This window comes from Mustela nivalis (genome assembly GCF_964662115.1).
Source record: "Mustela nivalis genome assembly, chromosome: 11".
NCBI classification, from domain to species: Eukaryota; Metazoa; Chordata; class Mammalia; order Carnivora; family Mustelidae; genus Mustela; species Mustela nivalis.
The window spans coordinates 62,584,913-62,606,098 of NC_139030.1; the positions used below are offsets into that span (position 1 = coordinate 62,584,913).

General features: G+C 38.8%; 1 protein-coding gene across 5 annotated transcripts in view; it reads right to left on the reverse strand.

Moving 5' to 3' along the window:
* Positions 1–17,768, reverse strand: part of KCNJ3 (potassium inwardly rectifying channel subfamily J member 3) — a 151,323-nt gene extending 133,555 nt beyond the window's left edge. For 3 of the 5 annotated variants that reach the window (XM_082689435.1, XM_082689437.1, XM_082689438.1), the window contains exons 1-2: positions 15,427–16,213; positions 5,077–5,293 (exon numbers count right to left, since the gene is read on the reverse strand). In XM_082689435.1, coding sequence (XP_082545561.1) covers positions 5,077–5,293; positions 15,427–16,128 — 919 coding nt within the window. In that variant the 5' untranslated portion in view covers positions 16,129–16,213. Of the gene's footprint in view, positions 1–5,076; positions 5,294–15,426; positions 16,214–17,292 lie in introns of those variants that run through there. The other 2 variants (XM_082689436.1, XM_082689439.1) reach the window with 2 other exon arrangements.
* Between the last annotated feature and the right edge of the window lie 3,418 nt (positions 17,769–21,186).

Below are 21,186 nucleotides of genomic sequence, written 5' to 3' on the forward strand. Positions count from 1 at the left end.
GGACAAACTTTCCAAAATGAGGAGATAATCTGCCTGGAATATGATGATTTGGTATTCGGACAAGCTGACTCTGAATTAAAACAGTGACATCCAAGTAAGGAAAGTGGCCTGGAAGTTAACAATAACTACAAGACCATAACTGGTGAGAGATTTCATAGCTGAAGATAAAAGGAACGGTGGACTTGTATTCTGTGAATACATTTTAAAAAAAAGTGGAGGGAGAGGAGAGGATGTAGATGTGAAAAGAAAGAAGGCAACAGCAGAGATTTACATTTACAGGAAAGAGGAGGCGGCGGTGGTGCAGGAATCTAGGAACAACTGGAAAACATAAATTAGAAGAAGTAAAAAGACAAAGAGAGGGAGAAGGGGATGTCTCTGAATCCGGGGAAGAACCTTGAGAATAAAAACACAAATAATGGGTTTTGTATTTTTCCAAAGAGCTCAAAATGTCTGAGAACAAATACAGTCAACAAGATTGTAGGTAGCACGTATGTTAGGTATAGGAGCTTGAGCCACGAGTGGTGGGGAACAGAACTCGCTATAAAGGAGATGGTTTTGGAGAATAAGGACACTTTTCCACACAGACACTCGGAAAGGGAAAGAGAAGATAATTATGAGAAAAGGATAAGGAGAGTTAAAAAAATGTATAAAAACTGAAGTGTCACATTCTTTTTGATAGAATAGGTGGAGATGATGTGCCAAGGAAAGGATAGGACAGCTGGGACTGGGGGCATGGAAAGAGAGAAAAGGTCTAAAATAGCTCCCACAGGGAGAGAGCCTGGGAGTGCAGAAAAGACAATTAAAAAGACTGCCAAATAGCAGCAGAGAGCAGATTGAAGTTTGAAAGCATCCAGTTCTAATGAGCCAAATCTGCAATGCTGTTTGCCTCTAGCAGTGCTCTCTCTCCTGAGAAAAGAAACCCAGGGAGCCAGAGTTAGAGGCAACAAAGGTTTAGGAATTTGCTGGGCCAATAAAGAAGCAAAGGTTATTCATGAAGAGGTGAAGCTGTGCTTCTGGTTGGGAGTGAAAATCCAAAATCATTTGAAACAAGGAAGGCACCAATGCCAGAGTCTAATCATTGAGGAGTATTTCCAAGGAAGCAGGGAAAGTAATTATTGTGAGTTCTGAGCTGAAAGCTAAAACTTTCAAGGAAATTAGGAAGCTTCTCATTCCCACCACCACTACCACCACTCCTGCTGAGACTAGAGGAATAGGGAAGAAGCAAATCTAAAAAAAAAAAAAAAAAAAAAAAAACCCAGAAGATTCTTACCAAAGGACTGATGTGAAGTGAAATGAGCAACTCGTGCTCCTGTGTGTGCATGTGTGCGTGTGTGTGTAGGGGGGTGTTGAGGAAGGGGAGGATGGGTATTACCACTAACACAAAAAAGTCATAACTACCTAAAGTTGTATGCATTTCTAAGGCATTAGGGTTACTCATTTTTAAACTACAAGGCAACCTGCTAGAATGAAAAAAAAAAAGTGTATTTTGTTTATTATACACAATTTGAGATTTTTACCATATAAATACAATCCCAATGCTTTTTAGTCAAATCCCAGTGCTGACCATTGGCTCAACACAGTCATCTGTAGTGCAGAGATGGCCTCTCCACCTCTCTGACTTCTCACTCCACTCTCCACATCATTCACTCGGCTCCAACCACTTCTGCCTATTTTTAGTTTCTGGAAAAATCTAACTGATTCCCAATGAAGGACCTGTGCCAATCATGCTGTTCTCCCAGACAGGACCAAGAAGGCTTTCTTGACAGTCAGGACTCTGCTTAGGTGTCACCTCAGAGAGAACTCTTCTGTCAACCCAAAGTGCCGTGAAAGGCACTCTCTTCCATCACCTGGTTTTGTAGTGCTTTTTATTCCCGACACATTTTACCTGATAAAAGCTTGCTTATTTTTTTTCTTTGGCCATCTGCCTCCTCCACTTAGAATAAGACCTCCATGAGGAAAGGGATTCTGGTTGTCTTGGTCACCACCACATTGCCAGCATTTCAAAGACTACCAAGCACACAGTGTGCATTCAATTAATTATTGAATGAATGAATGAATGATAAAACTTAGTATTTTAATGTTAAACATGATGGGACTTTACACTGTGTATATGTTTGTTCCTAAAACTGTGTTCCAGAAAACTGTGTTTATGTGAGATAAAAATGGTATTATTACTATCTCAGAACATTCTAAAATACCGTATCTGTCTTATTATAAGCAATACATATTATGAGAAAGAAAACTTGATTGTAAACAGAAAGATAAAGGAGGAAACCTCCCTGAAGATGAATCCAAATATATCTCAGTAAAGATATAAATGATCAGATGGACATAAAAATATTTCTATTATTTTTGCCAGGATCAGAGAGGTCTGGAAATATAAACAGATTTTACAGAATTTGAACAGTGTGGGATTTAATTAGTTAGGGCACATACACAAACAAAATGTCAGATAAATTTTCCACAAAATAATCTTATAAATTATGAGTAATGTTTTTGCGGTTCGTCTTGCTATATTTTATGTAGAATCAGGCTCAATTATGAGGTCAGGAAAAGCAGATTTTAATCTTTTCTCCATAAAAGGCAATCTCAAAATAAGAAATTCAGGCTCCAGTCAAGTTTTCACACTTTCTGTGGAAAGTATTCTCTGCCGGTTCATTGTTACCAAAACAAAACAAAATAAAGTGAAAAGAAAATAAAGGAAAAAAAGAGGAGGTAGGAAATGTTAAAATCTGCAGTCTTAATGAATAATTTTACGTACAAAACTACTAATTACCTTATATAGGACATTATTTATTAACTAAAATCCTCCGAAATCTGATGAAGATGTATCAGTTAAGTCCATACGCAGGTATATTTTCAAAATCTCATAAGATGTCCATGTAGCAGCCAAAAATCAAAAGGTTAATGAATAAAGAAACCTTAGACGAATCCAAATTGAGACATGTTCTACAAAATACCTGGCCTACGCTATTCAAGTACATCAAGGTCAACAACACAAAGCAAGGTTGAAGAACTATTCCATCTTAAACCTGAGGAGACAAGTAAACAAGCAAAGAGCATAATCCTTAATCTGATGTTGAACGGGGCTGTTGGGATGGTAGAGGGTAGCTACAATGGCAATTACTATTTCCAGATGAAATCTGAACATGGACTGTGAGCTAAATGGTAGTATTCTATCCTAGTTAAATTTCTGAATTTTTTTCTGAATTTCACTGTGATTTTGCAGGAAAACTTTCTCATTCTTTAGAAACACAAACTAGGGATAAATAGGGAAAATTAATTGATGGATGGATGGATAGATGATAGATCGATCAATCAATCTATGGATGGATGGATGGATGGATGGATGATAGATCGATCAATCAATCTATGGACTGGCTTAATGAAAAATTTCTAAGATTGTCAAGTGAAACAAAAATCTCACTCATGTCAGTGATCAGAATAACAATACGTAATTAGTATACAGGTATATCAAAGATAGAACCATATGCTATAATAAATAAATCAATAAAAATTGCAATATCTGCGGTTTAAGCCCTAACAATATATCATTACTTCATTAAGTGAGATGAATAAAAATTAAAGATGAAATGTAAAGATTCATTGAACTAGAACCTTTTGCAACAGTTTTCCTTATTTATCAATATATGGTATATTAGAAATATACTACGACCTCATTTCAATTTTGAGTTACAACAATGATTGGAGGATTTAAACCATAAAATAGTCCACAGAAATCAAATTGCAGATATACATTGCTGATTTAAATCTTTACTCATTGTTCTTAAAAATCTTAATTTTTAAACTAAAGCACTAATAATAATAAAAATAATAGTAATACAGCAAGCAGCTTTGAGGTGGTTATTATACCATTCTTACTTTACAGAGAAGGAAAAGAAGCTTATACAGATTAACTATCTTCCTCAAAATTGAAACAGTGTTTGTTAAGTGATAGCTGTACAAAGAATAAAAGGCTTGCTTTCTCCTGCTCCTTGAACAATACTTTATACCATGGTGGGAGATTTTTTCATTACATAACATCTCCCACCTTAGTATAAAGCTTGAACATGTCCATGTTACTGCCAATGTTACTTTCAAAATTGTTATAGTTTTACATAACAATTAGCATTTTAATATTGAAGTGACATTGGTAGAAAAAATGAAAGCTAAAATATTTCTTGCTTTTTCATTACTTGTAGAAAGGACAAAATTGAAGATACACATACATGCATGTATACACGCACTTTGTGTGTGTGTGTGTGTGTGTGTGTGTGTGTGTGTGTGTGCGCGTACGCGTGCACACACACATGAGTAGAGATGTACAGATATTGGTCTCGAGTATGTAGCAGGTTCCAAACCAACTGGGCAATACTCAGACGCCAAGTAATATACTCTGATTTATTGTTTCTTTCCTTTGTTCCTGGCTCTCCCCCACAGTGCAGCAAATTGTAAATATTTGGGACATACCAAAGTTTATAGTCCATCTTAAGGAATAACATATAGCACATAACTATACCGAAGCAGGAGAAGAAAAATATCTTTAAAAATATTTTTGGTCAAGGTTCAGCTGAGGAAATCTACTGACCCACTTTGAAATTAAAATGCGGCTTTAGCACAGACACACACAGGGAATTTTCCACTGAGGTTGCACATAGTAGCATATCAAAGCTTTACCAATGACACCCCGAATCACCATCCCCAAGGCAAGAATATGCATGCTGAGTTTAGGCAGCTCACTAATTACCCTGAATTTATTTTAACCTTACATCTTTTTAAAAAATTATGATTATAGGAAATCCAACTTTGCAATTAGACTAGAATATCATAATCATTTCTAGGAGTCATCTGTTTCCTTTTTTTTTTCTGTATTCTTGAGTTAACATTACACATGCAATGATCACAACAGTAATCTTCATTTTCAAAGTGTTATCAACTTAATGTCACAAAGAAATAAGTCAATATTTTCAATATTGTGAGCTGAGATATTTCCACCAATTCATGATAGATACTGTGCTATAATATAATGTTATTATAGAACAAAGAAATGTGATGACAGATCTGTGTTTTACTCACCAGTGGTTTCCACAATGCCTTCTAGGATGACGACAATCTCGAACTGTTCAGTTTGCATGCTTCGCTGCGATAGGTCATAAAAGGGGCTTTTGGCATCGATCACGTGGCAAATTGTGAGGGGGGAAACAAGAAAAAGTTGATCTGCCCCTGTACTAAAACCTACATCCAGTTCAAGTTGGTCAAGGGGAAGGAACTCACCCTCAGGTGTCTGCCGAGACTAGACAAGCACACAGAAAAAGAGAAGAAATCACCACTTGTACTGAAATTTTCAAGGCAGCCCAACAGTAATTTACATCATTGCCAACATTCAGCACTATCAATCATCTGCAACAAAATCCAAACAAATCATTATGCAGCTATGCTCTAGCAAACGGGCCGAAATCCCACATAGCTCATGGGGAACATACATGCATTATTTATAATATACGACTTACTATAATTATCATTCCCTAACTCATGAGCTTTGGAGAAATGCCTGGTCCAACAATGGCTGTTAGCACAAACTGTGGAACTGAGTGTCCATGTGCTACTGCTTGACATAAATCACTTCAGGGTAACTCATTGCATGCCAGATTTGTTTACCTCACAAAGCAAATAAATAGGCACTTCTTAAGGGAGTTTGTTAAAGCTGAAAAAGGTTGATCGTAATCTCAGAAAAGATTTACTGCACCGTTACAAAGCAAACCAATAATTTTTCTAGGACTTTTGAAAAGTAACAGATAGATATAAACCTTGATATGAAAGTGAAGATGATATCCTATTATGTTATGCACACAACAGATCACATAATACAAAGAAAAGGCATATGTTGTTAGCTGATAGCGCTCGAACTCCCAATACCAAACTGCATTAAAGTTGTTTAGCTCTCTATTTATTTCGTGAATTTTAAAACATAGTGTAAAAGCTGTGCTACATTGAAATTTTTTAAACAAAATGCAATTAAAAATCTGTATTAGGTAAACTTTCAGTTTCCCAAAACTTTCATAAGGTAGTGGCGTTCGGTATCGGTATACATCATTATAAAACACTTAAATCGCTTACATGCAAAACTCTGAACGATTACCTAAAAATGACGATGAACAATTAGCAAACCATGAAAGTTAACGTCTTTCCTTTCTATTCGTTCTTATTTTATTCTCCGTATCTGTTCCTTATAAGGATCATATAAAAGCACGTATTTGTTTGATTTAAATGATGATGCTGGTAAGATAAGGGTTAAATAGTTGCATACAGAAAAACCTGCAGCGGGGTGGGAGCTAGCTGATGGTCAAATGGGGCTTGGAAGAATCCAATATATTTAACAGAATCTGCAAAGCTCATTTACTGCACAAAACGGAATCTATAACACTAGTCTGTGCAATGAAGTGGTAATGCAAAGACAAAATCTTTACTTTTGGTAAGGTCAGTGTTCCAAGAAATACCTTGGCTTTTTAAGCGGAATCAATGAGTCTGAAAACACTGAGAAATATGGTTTAGTGAGCTGTCCTCTGTGGCAAAACTAAACCAAGGTAGTGGTAGACGGTTACCGCAGCAATTTTAGACTCCCAACAGCAGAATCAATTAGGCAGGCTATTTTGTAATTAGTGATACTCGGGAATTTTATTTGCGTAGAAAAAAAATCCAGTGAAAATGGTGAGAATATTTTTCTTCTATGCCTTTTGAGTAGTTGACTAAAGAAGAGTAAGAGAAAAGGGGAGGGGTAGGAAGAGGAAGTAGAGGAAGGAGAAGGAGGAGAAGGAGAAGAAGAAAAAAGAGAAGAAGGAGAAGGAAGAGAAGAGGAAGAGGAAGAAACACAATGATTAGTGACAAGAGAAAAAAAAAGAAAAAACCCATGGGAAAACCTAGTAGTCCAAAACTAAAAACAGTAGCTCTAACAACCAATGTTGGAGAAAACTAGACATTTTGAAGCCAGTAGCAGTTAACTGTATTTCTAACTTATTCCCAAATTGGTAAAATATGAATGAGACCAGCATCCTTCCAACTAGAAAACGGTATAACAAGTATTGATTAATACTACAAAATAAAAGCCAAAAACAAAACAAAAACAAATAAAAACAAAACCCTGTGTCATTTTTCTCTCACCTAGTAAGAAACAGGTGCTATATAAACACAAGGTGGTATTCTGATGTTTATAATTAATGAACAGAATTTGGGCCGTTTCACTAGCTATTCTACGGTCTGCTTTTTTTGTACTAAATGAAAATGTTCATAAAAATAATTCCTTAAAAACTCAGTTTCCCATTTATTTTAAAATAATTCTCCCCCCAAAGATGTATTTTTCTTATTTATATATATGTACATATATTCACATCAAAACTAAAATTAATCTTCCTTTTCTTGTGTGTATTTATACCTGTGCCTCATTCTAAATGGCTGTAATCTATTAACTTTCATATTTTCTGATCATTCAACAAACCATGAAGAGAAGTGGCCTAGAAACGAGCTATCAGGAGAAAGCCAACCTAGAATAAGAAACATTTCATTTTTAGCTAGCAGTTAACTCATATATAGGTAATTAAGACTCAAATATATAAAAATCTGTTCCATTCCAACTCCATATATCTTCTGGTTTTAAAATCTTTCATATATATACAAAATTATACCTATATTCCTCCTTCCCAAAATGCTTTATATTCCATCCAAGTCTTAGCAGAAACAAAGTTGACAACTGTATCTATTATGTGAAGCTATGCGGAAAGTAACACTTTCGTTACTTTGAAAGATATTTTCCATGCTTAGGTACTTTTCAGATGAGTAAAATTCCCTGCATATTCATTGAAAATTATTTTCCAGTGGGTGCCATATAATTTATCCTTTCTTTAAATGATTCTGAGACACCGCAGATATCCACAATTTTGTCTTTTGAGTCGTCCTACTTCGTGTTAGGCCAACAAACATTTCAGCTATCAAAATGCTTACCTCCCTGATTTTGGTTTGCTTCTCTGACCCTGTAATAGACTGGGAAGCCTAGTCATTACTGTTAAGTAAACAGGAAGCTCTTCTTTTAGAGGAGTGAATGGTGTGGTTTGAATGTGGCAGGTGCTTGGAGTACTAGAATTGTCTGAAGTCTAAGCTCCTGGTTAGAGCAAAGTTAGCTTATCAGTGCTCAGCCAAATACAATGTTCCAAAAACCTGCATATGCTTACCAGATACACTTTCAGAAGCATGTTAGTTTTAATTCTCTCAACTTGGGTAAGTAAGAGAACTGTTCAAGAACTGTGACCTATACACGTAAATGAAAAGGAAAGCAGAAAGAAAGGAGTTATATATGTACCTTCATATAATTAAAGTGTGATCTGTACCTTGAGTATGTGATAAGTCAATGTCACTAATATTTCATCAGTTTCTAGTTTTCCTATTTAGCTATCAATTACCATTCTATTTCATCCAGGAATTTTGACAACAAGCAGAAAAACTACAGGAAAAATCAAGCTAACCTTTCTTTATTATGTCTCCTTAAAAATTATGATATAAGAAGAGATCTTTCATTAACAGAGCAGTTTGCTGATGGTCTACCTGATCTCCTTTAGCTCTATAGGAATGCAGAACCCTATAGGAATCCTATAGGAATGCAGAATCATGATCATTTCCAAGGTAAAAATGTTTAAACAGATATGGTCAATATCAATATAATTCCAAATAATTGTTATAGATTAAGATTAATGCTAGTAAATTACCAAAATTCCTAAAAATCTGATAACTAAGGTTGACTTTGATGAAATAATCATTTAGAATCATAAAATGACTGAATAAGAAAGTGAGAAAGAAGCACAAAAACAAAAGAGTCATGGAAAACTGGTAATTCTTAAAAATTTAGCACACAATTTAAAAACACAAGTCTGAAGAATGACTTCCAGATGACTTTTTTATTTTCAATTGTATGGAATGTGGGAAGGAAATAAGGAGAACCTTTCTGGTTGATAGTATTATAGCAATTTCTGGTAGATAAGAAAACAATTTTAAAAATCTGAGGCTTAAAGTTTATTTAAATTTACTGTATAAAAAATTATAAGTAGAACATGGATTTTTGAAATGGTTTTGTACTACTAAGAATGTGGCAATAATTTCTAAGTTATTCTTCATTATAAAAAATAGCTATGTAAAAGTATTTCGATTATATACATTTTAATTATATGGAAATGTGGATATGTGTAAAAGCTTATGTCTCATCTTATAGTCACATGTACTGATTTCAAAGAAGCGGCTAATATCAAATGACTTTGAACTCCCTTAAAGTCTAAAAGAGGCCTACTGTATAATCAATGACAAATTCTGACTAAAGATGCAAAATGATTCAAAAGTCACAGATGCCTGGAAGGGATTATCAATGTCATGAATTCCATAGACAAGTAGCTTTTGTATTACAGATGAAAGACTATTGAGTGCATGTCCAAATACGTGCGCACGCACACACACACACATTTAGAACTGCCCTGGCATATCTTCCCTCTGTGAGATTTGTGACCATTTACCCACATTCATTCAAACAGGAACACTCCACCAATATAATCAATCTCTTTGCAGCCTCTCTCCCATCTCTCTAACCCAAAACACTGTTCTAATTATAACCATTGTTCTCTTTCCTAGCTTGGAGGGAGGCTAGGGGAATGCTGAAAAGAACATTTAATCACTACCATCTGATTCATGAGATGTTCTTCTATCATACTCTAAGGCTTGTCCTGTGTCCTACTACCTCCCACTAGTGTCTCCTGGAAAAGGATGCTGAGGGCCACTGGTCAGGAAAGAAAAAGACAAGAAAGGAAACCCAGATGGAGAGGGCAAGTCGTCTTTGCCTCCCATCTCCCACCATCTTACATGTATCTGTAATTTCATTTCTCCTCTTTAAATGTGCAGTGTGTGTGTGTGTGTGTGTGTGTGTGTTGAATATATACTGAAGTCACAAAGAAAATCACAAATGAAATAAAGTTGCAGTGCTATCTGCAAGCTAAAATTAGGAAGTAAGCTAAAAGCAAGTACTAGAAAAAGAAACAAAAGTACCCTGTGACTTGAAGCAGTTCTGGCAATGGATTTTGGGACTCAGACCAAATTTCAATTCAGGTAGAAGAGAGTATGGACCTAGATTTTTATCTAGGCTACCTGTAATTAAATTGTACATTTCTTTCGACTCCGTAAGTTTGAAATTTCATCAATACTCATGTAGAAAAAATATGACCAACATCAAGTCTAAAATTTAAAAAAAAAGTAATGCTAAGATAATCATCCCATAACAATGTTTATTTTCATGAAAAGAAAGTACCTTATAGAACAGAATGTAATTTATCTTATAATAAATTATGTGAGGCTTTTATACTATTCAAATGAAAGAACAGCTTTATAATTCCTTGAGGGCCTTTTATGGAATTTATAATAACTGTGGACAGGATTTGTAACCCTGCATGCACATTTTCCTCCTACTCACCAAACTCCCTCAAATCCATCAAATGCTTTTTTCCTACTTCTCTTTATCATTTGTTCTCACCTACTGCTGTTAATTTGTGGGTCTTTTTGTCCCTTATTTCTGTTCACACTGTATTACCCTGAACACAAGCTACCCTGTATTTTTCAGGAAACATATTAAAAAATATATATTACTAGTATTTTTTGAAAGAATAAGAATTCTACTTTTAAAAAAACTTCTTTGCCTATTGGAGAACTGTACTCATCTCACAAAAAGAAAAGCTAGACTAGGAACTGTGCTTTCTTTAAAGACATAATGAATCCACCTGGAAAAAAAATCACCAAACAATATAGGATCTATATTCTGGGAAAGAGTTCTGGGAAACTTGGTCTTAGGCTCCTTGAATATTTTTACTGACAGCTTGTATGATACTGAGAACAGGTGTTTATTAGGCATCCATTTGTGGATTTAATTTTTCTAAAGGAGGTAACAAATTATTTCAAGACCAAAATTAAATTGGCCAAGACCAATTGGTGAGAAAGAGTCAGTCATACAAAATAAAGTCACATAGAATCAAACACCTAACTACATTTCGGTGCATAGTATGAAATGAAGGCAAAGCAATAAAAATATGAAAAAATCATGTGGAACCATGTGGTCCAGAAATCACCATGGTTCAAAAATTAACAAAGGTTAAGACATACGAAGAGGATGAAGAGCTTATTGGTTTCAAAAACAATAATTTTGTTTTTTATTACATCTGCACTTGCTCACATTCATATGGGGAAACCAGATAGCTGTCAAAATGAGTATTCATATAAATATAAAATAAAAGACGTGAATATGAAAAGAATATATATGATATATCAAAAGGTGACTGTGCACCATTACCTTTCAATAAGTGAAAGTTAAGGGTTGCAAAGCTGCACTCTTAGGAAAGAAAGATAACTATTTGCAATGATTAACAACATGAAGAAGTAAATTATACTTCCATGAGAAAAATTTATCCTTATTTTTATCTTTTAAAATATGGATCCAACAATAATTGACTTTAAAATTTACTTTATGCAAGTAAATATAGTTTGTTTGGGTGCCTATATAAATATGTATAAATACATGATGGCTTCTGGATAATAAGCTTCTAAATTCTTGAACAATGTATCAACAAAGATCATTTAAATTTTCCCTTACAAGATGTATATCTAGGGCAGTCAACCATTCGTGTTAGATTTATAGAAAGAAGTGGTCAGATTTCCAAATCCTTTAAACTTATTACGAAATGACAAGGTCCAGAGTTTGAGCCATTAGCCTAAAGTCTCAGGCATTTTTATTAAAACTTTCTACTAGATGATACATTAACTTAACATGACCATGCTATTCATTAGTTCCTATAATTTAGAATTTTAAACAAGAAGGTAACTAAAATAAACTTAAAATCCAAATAAAACATCAATACGAGGATGTGAAGAGGAAAAGAGAAAGAATATTCATTTTAAAAGAGTTTTCTGAAGCTGTATTTATGATCAAATTACAAATTTCAAAGAATAACTTCCAATTATATTCTTTAATTTTTATTGAATCTGTTTTTTTTTAAATTTCTGAGCAAAAGAAAAAAAAAGACTGACCAATCCATGCAAAAAGTTGGAAGATCTATATTTGAATATCAAAATTAATTTCAGTATTTGCAAGCTTGAAAGACAGAAATAGAGTTGAAATAAAATTTGCCTTCACATAGTAGTATGTGGTTGGCTCAGGACGTAGAGCATGTTACTCTTGATCTCAAGGTCCTGAGTTCAAGCTCCCATGCTGGTTCTACAGATTCCTTTAAAAAAAAATTTGCTTTCATTTAAGTTAATAACATAGTTTAAAATAAGGCAGAGAAATTATTTAAAAAAACTGTTATGAAAACTTAGATAATTCAAAAGATATAAGTATGAAAATTCATAGTAGCAAGGACAAGAAAGCCATATTCATGTTCTATCTTCCAAGAATAGAAAGTACTTTATAATCATTAAGAGAACTCTTATATTAATACAGATAAATAAACTTTTGTTCAAAAAATAAGAAAATAATAATAGTAGAATATAAGTGAAATTAAATTAGATAATAGGAAGAACATAGACTATAATTATTATCATTGAATAATATGTTTTTAATGCCATAAAATTCCAAATATTTCTATTAAAAATATATCAATCCTATATTTTAAATGTCGAACAGGAGTTAAAAGGGGAAGCTAAATATGTGTAATAATATTTAACAAGAAAACTGCATAAGACTGATATCAAAACATTCCACTTATTACTATAAGATTAGGGTACAGCCTCTCTTTCAAAATATAGTTGGTTGTTTTAGGTCATTTCAATCTCAGTCCCTAAGAGAACATGAGAGTTAACTTATTAAAGACAAATCTCCCTTCTAATTTTGCTGAATGTTATGAGCTCTGTAATAAAACAGGACTCCTTTTTAATGAAGTCTAAGGAAATGACAAGAACTATGAGAATTCATTGTAATTACTATAGCTACAAGAAAAATCAACTCAAACAAACAACACTAAACTGGCAGGCTGAAGAACTGACTAGCCCTCGCATTCAATAGACAGCAGGACATCATTTCACCATAATTTTGTTTAGATATAAATTGACACTATGTTTCGAATAGTTTTACTCCTAGCACTGACACCTTCTAACAAATCAAAAGTAAAGAATTTTGTAAGAATACTATATATATCATTTTAATTAGATGTTATTTTATCACCTTGTGTTAATATAGCACCCTGCTCCAAATTTGTCAACACCACAAATCTTTTATTGTTTTTAATCAGGACACCCCTTATGGTATATGTGGTACATTGCCTTTACATAAGAACCATTTTCAGTGTCCTGAACCACTGTTAGACTGAATACTTCAAATTCATTGTACCTTTGTAAAGAACAAAACAAAACAGAACAAAACTCACACACACATACACACATAAAACAAACAAAAAACTGATATGTAGATTAATTCTAATTATTCTGGCTTTGTTAAAACACAATTTAATAAAGTCTAGAAACATCTAAAATTGCCTCAAAAGATACTTATTTTATTAAATGACTATATATTTGAAAAACTAGAGAACAGCAGTGAATGATCTCTAAAGCCCAATTTTAAATGTCCAATATCCAATCAATATGGTAAACTAATCTCACAGTGACACATAAACAGGAGTTCCTTGACATAGATATTTACGCTGTAATAATGTGTTCCTATCCTCCATGTAGGCCTGAACTAAAGAGAGAGATTACATATCTTGATCTATTCATTGAAAGAGGCACATAAAACTAACACCAATGCAATAAACATGTCTAGAGACAACTGCTTAGCCTAGTCCAAAAAAACTCACTTAGTTCAAATACTGGTCAATAACAAATGTGCTAAGTTACATAAAAACCCGTATGCAGCTCAGTAAAATTAATTATGAAGAACATGGCCTCACATCGTTTATTTAGTTACCTAAATGAACATGCACGTCAAAACGAAGTTGAAAATTTGCCACTAAGCTCTGCAGAAGTTAGTGTGTTTTCCTGTTTATAGTGTATGATGGGAAGTGACAGGGCAGCTGAGTTAAGGCTAACACTTTACTGAGCAACATGATGAAGAGAAATTCGGGTAAGATTTTATAAATAAATAACAAAATGACAGGCGAGCCAAACTTTTTTAGAGCACTTTTAACTACAACATCAGTTTAAGCTGTGTAAGACAACATACTTGCAGGGTGACATTGAAATTTCAAAGGCAAAATCTCAAATCTTCATCAGATTTTCATTTTATTAATGCTGAATCTGGCTATGGTTCCCTATGCAACCTCAGATAATTTTTAAGATTTTAATTGAGGTCCTCCTTTTCAATTTATGAAGAGTTGAAAACTACCTAAGGCAAATGCCTAGGAAAGTTAATTTTTTTTTTTTATAAAAAAAGTTGAATTGTAAATGACGCACAGAGAGAGAAGTGAGCTTTTTATTTCTTATTCCCAGGCTCTAATTGGATGAATGATAAGGGTAGGCTTTTCTTGTTTGTAGTGGTGCCCTTTAAGGACTAGATGGACCTTATTTTAATAACCACTACATGAGCAATCTGTCTTAGCATTTACACTGCTGATGGTAAAAAGCAATCTTCTTTAATGGATGCTGAAAAGCTTCAAGTGAAATCTGTAATTGACAAAGGCTTCATAGAAACTGGCAATTAAGAACAAAATTAACAAAAGGCTCCACAGAAAAAGCACTCAAGCTTTCACAGAATTCTTCTCTAGGAAAATACTTAATAAAAATAAAAACCTGAAAGAGCCAGGTGTTGTTTCTTCCACATTATTAACTACTTTTCTGGTCACTGTGCTTGTTAAAAAAAGATGAGCATATACAGTTCATGTTACTGAGTCTAAAAACTAATCCGCCTGTTAATACTGTTAGGAGGAAAAAAAGAGATAAAGAAAAAGTAAAGAAAAGCCCTAAGTGAAAGTTCAGGCAAGTTCAGGACCTATTTCTTCAAAATAACAGCTGCTCAGTTTTAGTACCTCAAGATTAGTGGAATAGTGTATTGACAACAAGTCAGAAACTCTTTAAAGAGCCAAGCAGCACCGGTAGGGAGAACAAGGCCCTCTACCTCACGGCTCCAGGAGCCAACACCACTCGGTAAGTGTGACTAGTCAGAAAGTGGTACAAGCACATTCCAATTATTAATATAAATAAGAGCACGAGAGTGAGTGGAAAAGGAACAGAACTGGCAGCTGTACTCTCATCGCCCAGTCCTCCATGCCACCCAGCTCCACTCCACCCCCCCCCCCCCCGCGTCCTCAAGGAGGTTTACCTGCGAGACAGGTCAGACTAAGAGCCCGGGGAGAGTTCTCAGGTGAGCTATTTTCTGCCGTGAAGGGTTGGCGACAGCCAGGTGGGGAAGGGGCAGGTAACACTTACTTTGAGCAGCTTACAGCGGATCTGCGCGGAGACCATGTGGCTGTTGCGCAGGTTGCCCACCCGGAACATGAGCGTGAGTTTTCCGTCCCTCATGGAGATCACCGCGTGCTCGCTAAACATCAGGGTCTCCGCGCGCTTCTTGGGCTGGGACATCTTGATGAACATGCAGCCAATGAGGAAGGCGTCCACGATGGAGCCGAGGATGGACTGGAAGAGGAAGAGAATGATGCCCTCGGGGCACTTGTCGGTAATGTAGCGGTAGCCATAGCCGATGGTAGCCTCGGTCTCGATGAAGAAGAGGAAGGCGGAGGGGAAGTTATAAACATTGGCCACGCAGGGCGTATAGTTGCCAACGTGGGCTTTGTTCAGGTCGCCCCGAGTGTAGGCGATCACCCACCACATGGACGCCATGAAGAGCCAGGCCACCGTGTAGGTAAGGATGAAGATGAAGAGGTTCCAGCGCCACTTGAGGTCCACCAGGGTGGTGAAGAGGTCCGAGAGGTAGCGGCTCGTCTCGCTGCCCAGGTTGCCGTGCTGCACATTGCACCGGCCGTTCTTGTCCACGAACCGCTGCCGCTTCTTCTTGGGCACAAGCTGCTGCTGCGGGCCCTGGCCCGGCCCCTGGGGCTGCAAGCCCGAGCCGCTGGACGAGGTGGTCACTACCTGGTAATCGTCCCCAAATTTCCTTCGGAGTGCAGACATAATACGGAGGGGCGAGCCAGATTCAAAACGCGAAGCGGAGGCGCAGGGGCCGAGCGCTGCAAACCAGCACCAATAAGGAGGTGGGGGCGGGGGAGAGAGGGGGGACAAAAGCGAGCGCGCCCGGGGTGGGGGGCGCACCCGGCAGGTAGCGGCGCTCTTTGCCCCCTGCGGACTCCTCTCTTCCCCCGGGACGGAGGCTTTCTCTCCAAGCTGAGTCTTAACACAAGAAAGTGTTCTCCCGCACTCAAGGCAGGAGGGATGCAAGGACCGGGAACCCAAGCGCAATTTTGCCTCCAAGCTTTTCGAGGCTTCTCTTTTCTTCCCCCACCATCGGCATCCCGGGCCACCTTTCGCCTTGCCACAGCCCTCCCGACTACCCTGCAGCCCTCCCAAACTGACTTTTTAAAAATTAATGAGTTGACAGGCGAGTCCCACCCCACCTGCCAACTCGCCAGGCTGCCGAAACTGCGCTACCTGCTCGGACCAGACCCTCCCCCCTCCCCGTCGCTCCCCGATCGCCCGCCCCCCGGAACCGCTCCCGGCTCCCCCCGGCACTCCCGCCTCCTATCTTTTGGCCAAAATCCCGCCCAGAGGCATGTCTGCCGGGCACCGGTGCAACACCCCCCCACCCACGCCCTCCGGGCTCAGAGTCCCGGGCTCCGGACTCCAGAGACGCGCCCGCCTGGCGTCGGCGGGCTGCTGAGTTTCCGCGGGCGCCCCCAGGGCCCTCCGGCCGACTCTCAAGGGCCCCCAGGCCGCCCCCGCGCCCAGCGGAGACGCGGCGGTGCGCGAAACCCGAGCACTCACCCACCGGGAGAGGGCAGGAGGAGGCGCAGCGGGCGGCAGCGGCAGCCTGGCCTCGCACTCCGCGCTCAAGGCTGTTTTCCTCACCCCCACTTTTCCTGGTGCACCACGGTGGGCACCAACGCAGGTCCCCCAAGCTCCGCACCTCCCTGAGGGCACCACGCTGCCCCCACCAGGAGGACCCTGGAGCGCCCTCACGGACTGACTTGGACGCGGGACTTGAGGGTTCCTTGGCGCCGTGCTCTCTTAGCTAGGCGACCGCGGTGCTGCCGTAAAGGGTTCGAGCCTCGAGCTGCCGGTCAGACTTTCAGGTTAAAAACCAGCGCCGCTTCAGCCCTTCTTCTGCTTCACGGTGCCTACCTTTGCCTCTTCCCTCCTGGGTCCCCCACTCCCTGTCCGCGCCTCGGTGGCTCCGGGTAAGATGCGAGGCGCGAGCAGGGGCGGCGGGAGAGCGGTGTATGCGCTGGTGCGTGTGATCAGCTGCAGAGCCGCGCTAGCCCCGCCTGTCCCTGCCTTCCCCCGCTGTTCCACCAGCCTGAATTGCACCTCCGCGCCTCAGTTGAGCCCGCAGTGTCTGACAGCTCAGGAAAAAGCGAGCCCCTCCAATGAGGAACAACTCTACATCCGCTCCCCAAAGCCTGCCAACTCTCCTTCTTCGCCCCCTGCCTCAGGTCAGAAGCCCCCAGCAAGCCGGGTATGCTGTCCTCTGAAAGAAGTAATAATACGTCTCTCTAACTAGGGCTCTCATCTAAACCGATGCGTGGATCCGGAGATGCACCATAAACAGAGAAACCAACTGCCTCCACCATGGGCATGTTCAGAACTCAGAGTTGCAAGTAGCAGGGGGGTCCTTAGGATGGGAACGGAAGGGAGGGGAGACACTAATAAGAAAATTCACAATTCTTTCTGAAAATGGCTCTATTAGAAATGCTCAGAATGTCCACAGTAAATGTGTGGCTGAAAAGGAGGGAGGAAAACTGGACTTTAATGATCCGGAGCCTGACAGTTAACTTAATGGAAGAGCAAAGTGCAGAAATAGTTAATATAGCGCCCATGTGTAAATACCAGCTTATTTACCACATTTCATGTTCGCTTTAAAATGCCATTGTACCTTATGGCATGCTCCATTCAGTTCAGATACGTGAAATGGTTCTTCTTGGAAAATCATCAAATTGTGGTGTTATAAAAGCAAAGGGCTTGCTGTAAGACTCACATGCAAATGAAAATTAGTACCTAATCATCCTACTAGTTCTCTGCCAATAGGTGCTCTCTTCTACCTCTCAGGCCTAAACCCTAGTGCAGGTAAGCCTTGCACCTTTTCGGCCGTAAGTACAGAACTCTCACTGTCCTTTGGTCTCTCTCTGTCATTTGTCATCTATCCCAAGTTACAGAGTGTTCTCCTGCAGGCTCTCTGATAAGAGGTCAGTAACTCTGTTATTCTTTAAGGTTACATAAGAAGGGAAAGTGACACTGGGAAGTGGAAACTGCTGTGGGTCTGCAATCATAAGACCTGATTTGAGTCCTGGCCTTGCCATGTACAAACTCTGTGACCTTGAGCAAATAGCTAAACATCTTTGGGCCCCAATCTTCTGCTCTAGAAAAACTGAATTTTAACATTTTCCCAATGTTGGTTTTATTAACTAAATATCCTGTGAAGGATATTTTATACTGGGCTACAAAGTTGCAACAAGGCCAAGAGATTAGCAATGAGTTTTGGGGGTTGGCCCCCTGTTGTTACTAACACATATATTCCCTTCTCATTTCGGACTACTCTCCCTGTAACTCCTTCTGCCCTTGCCAGGCTGGCTTCTTTCAATTCCTGAAACCTACAGAGGCGTAAGCCCTATCCTTGTGTCTTTGGCCTATCTGTTCTCTCTTCTTGCAGTGTTTTTGACCTGCTGTTCTGCGTTGCTGGCTCCTCCAGTCCCTCAGCTCTCAACCTGAAAGCATTCTCCTCAGCGAGGCCTTGGCTGCCTCCCAGGTACCCCCATCACACAGCTCGGTTCATCTACATTTTATTTTCCTAGCTGCCATTTTCTTCATTCGTTCATTCCCTCCACCTCCATCCCACCCCCCATCACTGTCCTGGCATATAAGCTCTACAGGGGCAAGAACTTTGTCTGTTCTTGTTCTTGTTCTGTCTTGTTCACTGCTACGTCCCTAAATCCTGGGACACTACTGGTCACAGAGTTGGGTCACTATCAATATTTGTTGAATCAATAACAGATATGCCAATCTGTATGACTGGGAACTCCACGTACACTGAAACTCTCTCTGAATGATACAGAATTGAAAGTCATCACTAAATCAATTATAGGATTTAATATAAAAGAATGTGTTCCTTTTTAAAAAGCAATATTTTCCATGCTTGTTAACTTTGGAACTGATATTCAATGACCTACCAAACATATTGTATTGCTACAATATCTCTCATGATTTCCCCCTCTCTCTTTAAAAAATGTTTTCTTCAAATCCCCATTTGACTTTAAGCCCCAAGTCAAATGATTTTCTTGTCCTCAGTCTTTTGCTCCTTCAAACTGTCCTAGACAGTATTACTAAATCTATCTCCTTAGAACCATATAAACTTAGCAGTAGAATGGAAACCAAAGAGTTCTCTGATTATTTCACTTGATCATTTCATTTCCAAAATCTTATGCATTCCCACCTTTCAAAAAATACTTCTCTATGAAACCCTTTGCCATTTTCCAACAAATGAACTTAAAAACAAATAACTTTATACGTTGAGAGACATGGTCAAGTCTCATCCTCTCACTTCACAAAGAAGCAACTCAAAGCTGGAAAGAGAAAATAAAGTTGCTGCTCAATGTCACAGAGTCGAGAAGTGGATACCTTGAGATTTGAACCCAGAGCAATGCATCTCCAGAATGTGGGTACTCTACCATCCCTACCATCTGGTGCCTAGAAAGGAGTATAGGATTCCTGCTCAACAGCCAGGGTCTCCTTCAACTCTGCCATGCTTCTCATGCAGGCTGAGATCTAAGGGCCTCCAAATTTGGCCTTACCTGTCTTTCCAAAATCATCTCCCACCTTCCCTTTAGTGTGGGTTCTGCTCCAGCCAGCTTTGACTCCTGGCAGTCCCAAACATACTCTACATTAACTTCATTCGCTCACCTTCTTTCTTGTCACATAAATACCCTTTTTCTGTTCCTGCAAAGTTCAAATCATCATCACTGATGATGATGTGTGCTGAGCCAGGAAGGATTTCTTCAGCTTTTATTTCAAGTGCCGCCTCTCCATGTTTATTCTGCCCCTAACAGTGATCTACCTCTTCTGTGAATTCTCATTCCCTTAGATTTGCAATGTGTTATGTATGTATGTCTGTGTTTATTTATTTATTTTTACTCTCCAGTCTGTATTTGAAATCAAAATTCACCAATATTTCCCCGATACAATGGTAGGCAACCTGACTATATCACACCTCTTAATATTTTGCTACTGCCCTATACTCTGGATCCCCAACATTTCCTTGCTCGTGGCAAATAATTAATAAAAATTTAGAGAGAACTGCAATGTGTTTAGCCTACTTTAATGTGTCAGGCAACGTGCTTGGAACTTTATAGTTAGTATTTACCTAGCTAGGAAGATGGCAGAGCAGGGACTTCAAAACCCGACTGCCCATTGTAAGGTCCTTATTCTCTTAGAGGAGCAGTATGGCCTGATAAGTTACATATTTTTCGGGATGCAATCATGTCCCACTTTAAATGTGGCTGAGCCTTTGACCTGTTTGTGACATTGAGTGCAACTCCTTGGAAATGTTTAAAGATGAACGAAACTCATCTTCCCCTGTTAGGACAGCTGCTTCCATGATGACATTCTGGAGGGCAGCCAGCCCCACTGTGCTGAGGCCAGGCAGGAAGTGTGGGGAATAGACGGATGACAGAAGGCCACCTAATCAGGTGCTGTCTGATGAACTGAAGTAGAAACACTGTAAACACAATGGGTCAAAGGAAGGAGAGGCACACAATTTCAGCCAAGGCCACAAGGCCAGAAAATTCTGGAAAATATAACTACAGCATACACACGCATTTATAGCCTAACATTTAAAGATAGGGCAGTAGATTATAAACAGACTGCGCCACAGTTCTTGGGGGAGGGGCAAGTCGTCAGAGAAGGGGAATCAAGGCTATATTTAACAACAAACACAGTTAAGAACAAGCTTCATACTTATTCTTCCCAGAAAGTACTTCTGGCAATATCTTATTTGCTGTATCCAGGGTCAGTAGTTTCACCAAT